This window comes from Bison bison, unplaced genomic scaffold (assembly GCF_000754665.1).
Source record: "Bison bison bison isolate TAMUID 2011002044 unplaced genomic scaffold, Bison_UMD1.0 scf7180017863606, whole genome shotgun sequence".
Lineage (NCBI taxonomy): Eukaryota > Metazoa > Chordata > Mammalia > Artiodactyla > Bovidae > Bison > Bison bison.
In genome coordinates this window covers 14658-20053 of record NW_011494178.1, presented here as the reverse complement: position 1 = coordinate 20053, position 5396 = coordinate 14658, and the positions used below count along the sequence as shown (strand labels likewise).

General features: G+C 55.5%; 1 protein-coding gene across 1 annotated transcript in view; it reads left to right on the top strand.

The window, feature by feature from the left end:
* The window catches only part of ARHGEF10 (Rho guanine nucleotide exchange factor (GEF) 10), a 60517-nt gene that overhangs the window by 41180 nt on the left and 13941 nt on the right, over positions 1 to 5396 (top strand). Inside the window, exons 19-23 of the mRNA XM_010833412.1 lie at positions 2780 to 2895; positions 3259 to 3386; positions 3545 to 3645; positions 3817 to 3938; positions 4588 to 4674. Of these exons, the coding sequence (XP_010831714.1) occupies positions 2780 to 2895; positions 3259 to 3386; positions 3545 to 3645; positions 3817 to 3938; positions 4588 to 4674 (554 nt within the window). The remainder of the gene's footprint in view (positions 1 to 2779; positions 2896 to 3258; positions 3387 to 3544; positions 3646 to 3816; positions 3939 to 4587; positions 4675 to 5396) is intronic.

Sequence of the window (5396 nt, the reverse complement as noted above, 5' to 3'; positions counted from 1 at the left end):
CCTGACGCGTGGGTGGTGACAGCGGGCCTCTGACTGCAGGAGAAAGGTTAACCCGCGTGTCCTCAGCAGGCTTGTGTGACACGTGGGTGGTGGTGGAGGGCCCCTGACTGCAGGAGAAAGGTTAACCCGCGTGTCCTCAGCAGGCCCGTGTCACGCGCCGGTGGTGACAGCAGGCCTCTGTCTGCGGTTTCTGGGTGGGGAGACTCTAGGTTGGGGGGCAGGCATGGTCTCGACCCAGGTGTCCCAGGGATGGGGGACAGAGCTGCCACCCATTTAATAGTCTTGGTTCTGTGTTAGATGTGCTACTTTTTTAAGCATTTATTAATTTTTAAGATTATGGTACTCTCACACAGCACAGTTCACCCATTTTAAGTGCACGGTGAACAGATGGTGAGGGGGTCAGGGTGTGCCGGGTGCCGAGCCTGGAGTGGGGGTCCATGTTGACTTGGGGTCCTCCGCACACAGATGCAGTCAGCACTGTGGGCCCGGATATTCACCTGGGATTAGTGTGGGAACCTCTGTGGTTTCCCCAACTGTGGAGTGGATCTAATTTTTAGCTCTGAGCTATGAAAGGTGAGTGGGGGAGTAAATGGTCTTTAAAAGGCCTTCTCGGTTACAACTAAAGTCTGCTGATTCTGTAAGTGTGGGCAGACGGAACTCAGGTCAGGGCCCTCCGGGGCTTTTCCCAGCTCCGGGACAGAGCATGATGCTGTCCGGCGCTTACGAGACGCTGAAGATGGTCCAGGTGTTTGTCCCACGGCAGCACTGATGAGGGATTTGCCAGGTGAACCTGGAGAGAGGGCGGGTCCTGTGGGGCGGACAGTGAGCTGCCCCTGTGGACGGGGTCCGCCCCTCGACCCCAGCGCCAGGCTGAGTGCTGGGGTCCCTCCGGCGGGTCTGGGCAGCTGGGAGCCTCCCGTCCGCGAGCCGCTCGCTGGCCGGCCTGCCTCGGTCGTGCCGGAGTTTTCACAGAACAGCTGCAGCGCCCTCGCTGATGTCTCTCCTGATGCTCCCGCGCTTCTCATCCCAAGTTATTTTGAGAAGCTGAGTTAGAAACCCTACTCCCTGATGTTCACGTGACTGTTGTGCTGTTTGAATGACTCTTTTCTGAAGTTGAGCGCTGCAGGCTGGGCTGCTGTCGAGTGGTGGGGACAGCGTAGGCCTCCCTGCCTGGCAACCACAGCTGTGGGAGGAGGGCCCTGCAGAGCCGGGATGGAAGGCGCCTCCGCCCCGCACCCTGCCTGTCCTCGGGGGGTGCCACGTGAGGCCTCAAGCTTTCTGCTAGGTGTGGAGCCTTGCAAGCCAGAAGCTCTTGGTTGGTTTAAGTTCAGGAACTTATTTTGCAAAATTCTGTGCCCACCATGTCTTAGTTTTACTCTGCTCCATGCTATCGCAGGAGGCGGGTTTATAAGGAAATAAATTTCCCTTATGGCAAAAATAAGGTGACATTGGATTTTTCATCTAGGATTCTCGTAACCTCAGTTCAGTTTCCACAAGTGGCCCCTAGACCACCCTCAATTTGCAAGAAATTGTGCCAGGTGGGCACCGTGGCAGGTGTTGAGGGGCTGGTCCACAACATGGGCGCTTGGGGGGCCTTTGGGGCAGGGGGTGAGCTGTCAGGCCCTCAGAGACGTGTACACAAGAGGGGGAAGGCGTTGCCACCCGGCCGCTGGCCCGTCCTGAGGACAGGTTCCTGAAACCTTTCAGCAGGCGGGAGCAGTTGTGCAAATTCTGATGCATGTCATTTTGGGAAAATCACTCCCATTGATTTCTATGTAGTTACTTAATGCTCACGATTGGCAGTGAAAACCAGAGGCATGGCTGGGCCTCTGTCCCAAGGGGAGATGCGCTTGGGCTCGGGTGCGGCCGTGGCTGTGGGCAGAGGGGCTCTGCGGGGCACCGGCAGCCACGTGCGGTGCCCCCGTCCGGGAGCAGGCACAGACCATGGAGACCTGCGGTGGATTGGGGTGATGTGCACGTCAGGAGCCGGGGGCGCCCCCACCATCCCTGCTGGCGTCTGTCTGCGACTTCCTTGTTGCCCGGTTCCCCCCACCTGGAGAGCCCTGGTCCTGGAGGCCCCTGGCACCCGGTGTGTGCTGGGAGCCTGGGGTGATGTAGGACCCTCGGGCACAGAGCTGCCGTCGGCCATGTCTGCTGGGCCCCGGCCCACGCTCCTGGGGGTTTCTGGGCACAGTCACTGCGTCCTTGGCCACAGGGACTCCACTTGGCTTTCCAACCCTGAGATTTCAAGCCTGTTGCAGTTTCCATGGAGACAGGCCTGGTGAGAAGCTGTTGGTTTCCCAGGAGCCCTGAGGTCTGGGTGGGGCCACGCTGGTCAGTGTTGCTGCATCCACGTGATTTCCTGCTTTGTGAGGATGCTCTTGTGGTTCTGACCCGTCACCATCCAGCACCAGGTACAGGGAACTTTATGCTGTTAGAGCTTTTCTGGAAAGTCTCAGATTACTTCAAAATGAAAGGTCAGAAACAGAAAGCATCTCCTTACATAGAAACATTCACCTTTAAAAAATTCTGGGTGAGCCTGACTCTGTTCTCGAGTCTCCTTCCTCGAGCCTTGGCAGGAACATGCTGAGATTTGTGCACTTGAATTTTTTAGTATCATTTGGCTGCGCCGAGTCTTAGCTGCCGCACTTGGGATCTTCCGTTGCAGCCTGTGGGATCTAGTTCCCTGACCAGGGGTGGGACCAGGGCCCCCTGCCTCCAGAGCCGCTGGAGCACCAGGGCAGTCCTCAGCATGTGCCTTTTGTCGCCTGTGTTGCAGACCGAGTCTACGTGGGGCCGGGGCAGCTGTATCAAGACCTGCAAAACTTGCTGCATGACCTCAGCGTCATCGGTCACATCACTCAGCTGGTTGGAAACCTCAAAGGAAACTATCAGGTGACAGCCGAACCTTGGGTTCAAATTCTGTTTTAGTCTCTAAACCATCGTCAGCATGGCTGCCACCACCCACAAGGGAGGACTGGAGTTACTCCAAGCTTTGATCTGACTGTCGGTGTCTCCTGTTTCTGAGGAGCTGAAGCCTTCCAGTGTAACCATCTTCGCCTTGAGGCTGACTCGAGCCTCAGTTCTCTTAGAAACGTCCTGGCACCGTGTGACCCTCCTCCCAAGGGGCCTTTTTCCTGACGTGAGAAGTGTCACTGGTCTCCCTGGGTCTTTCACTTCACGGCATCGCTTTTTTCCTCTCCCTCGGTTTGGTGCTGTCTTACTAACACTTTTGTGCGCTTGTGCGTCTCCTCCTAGAACCTGAACCCGTTGGTGGCCCAGGACTGGATGTCTGGCTTACAGAGGCTGATTCTGAAGAAGGAAGAAGAGATCCGTGCGGCCGACTGCTGTCGCGTGCAGTTGCAGCTCCCGGGGAAGCAGGACAAGTTAGTGGGCCTCAGCGGGCAGCCTGCAAGCTCGGGCCTCTGTCCCAACCTGCTCATCTTCGCGGTTCAGGGACCGTATCCTACAGGCAGGCCCCGGGACTGGATTTCACGTGTTGGAGCCCACTTGCGGAGTGAACGGCCTTCCCTTCTCCCTGCAGGTCCGGCCGGCCGACTTTCTTCACCGCCGTGTTCAACACCTTCACTCCCGCCATCAAGGAGTCCTGGATCAACAGCCTGCAGATGGCCAAGCTCGCCCTGGGTAAGACGGGTTGAGGTCAGCTGATGAAACGAGGGGTGGCATGCGTTCCTCTTATGATGGGTGCACGCCCGGGAGGGTAAGCCCGTGGCTGGGAAGGAAGCTTGAGAAGGGGTTTGTCCGGTCACCCGCAAGAACGTCCTCACCTCTGTCCATTCTCTCTGGCGGCTGCAGAGGAGGAGAACCACCTGGGCTGGTTTTGTGTGGAGGACGACGGGAACCAGATCAGGAAGGAGAGACACCCACTCCTCCTGGGACACATGCCCGTGACAGTGGCCAAGCAGCAGGAGTTCAAGGTGGGGCCTGGGCAGCCTTGGGTGTGGCCTCTGGTCTGGCGTGTGTAGAGATCCTGCAGAATTGGGGTGCTTCAGGCCAGAGCCTGCTCGTTTCGGCCGCTGTCCTGCCCTCCTCCCAGGCCCCTCGCACGGCAGCTGGGCTCCCACGTGGGTCATAGTTGGGGCCCTCTGCCGGCCTGGGGTGTGGGGCCCACTCTTTACTGAAGCAAACCCATCTCCAGGTGGCCTTGTACTGGTGTGCCTGTGCTGTGCACTCAGGCACTATGACCAGTGACTGCTGTGAGCTCTGAGACACGTGGTTGTATCTTTCTTTAAGAGACATGTTACTATTTCCTATGTGGTCTCTGGCCGACACTCAGACCTGGAGCTTCCTCGGTTTACGGGGACTCCTGCAGTGGCAGAGCCCGCTCCCTAGGAGAGGCATGGGCCTGTCGATGTGGCCTCCCCCGTGGGGATGCAGCCCCCGGGCACACTGAGGTGTTTGCTTCTAAAAACGAAATCTCTACAACTCATACATCCATCTTTTCCTCTCTTAGTCTTTGTCATTTCCGTGGCTTATGTCGGACACTGTTATCTGTTAAAAGACTTGCCTTCCAGCCTCCTCTGTGTCCCATTTTAAATTTGAGTCTTTGATTGTATTCCCCTTTAGATTGAATGTGCTGTTTATAATCCTGAGCCGTACCTGAATAACGAGAATCAGTCAGACTCATTTTCCGTGGCTCACGGTTTCCTGTGGGTAAGACGCCTTTGTTTGTTTTTAATTCAGGTTTGTGAAGAATCCATATCCACAATTAATGAGATGAAAAAATGGCAGGGCCGTCCCGTAGATTGCTGTTACTGGTCAGTGCGCGATAAACATGGAAGTCCCGGATGAGAAAAGGACAATCCTAGAGTGAAATGTTTCTCTTTTTTCTTTTTCCAGTAAAACTTCTCCAGATTAATTTCAGTCCAAAGACAACTAACTTAAATAATAGAAGTATTTAAATGTTTTTTTTTTCCTTTCAACTGGGGCAGTTCTCACCCCTTTTCTCCTCTTTTTATATCCTTGTTTTCTTAGGTAAGGCCTGGTTTAAGATTGATTCTAGTCTGTATTTCCAGACTTTGAATTACATATCAATGGGCCTCTACTGTGGTGCTAGGTGTTCAGGTTTTAAAGGATGTAAATGTGACTTTTACAAGAGCAAAACTTCTCTCGTTGCTTAAGTAAAGGAAAAGGTTAACTAACAACACAGAGGGTGGCAGAGGGAGCATACGTGGAAGGTCATTCAACACTGTTGGGAGCTGGTTCCACTCCAGAGCTGGGTCTCGTTGTGGCCTTGGGGGGTCCGCTGTGCAGGTACCGTGGGAGCCCCCCCCTGCTCACTTCTGCCCCCGACCCCCAGATTGGCAGCTGTACCAGTCAGATGGGCCAGATCGCCATCGTCTCCTTCCACAACTCCAGCCCCAAGGTCATCGAGT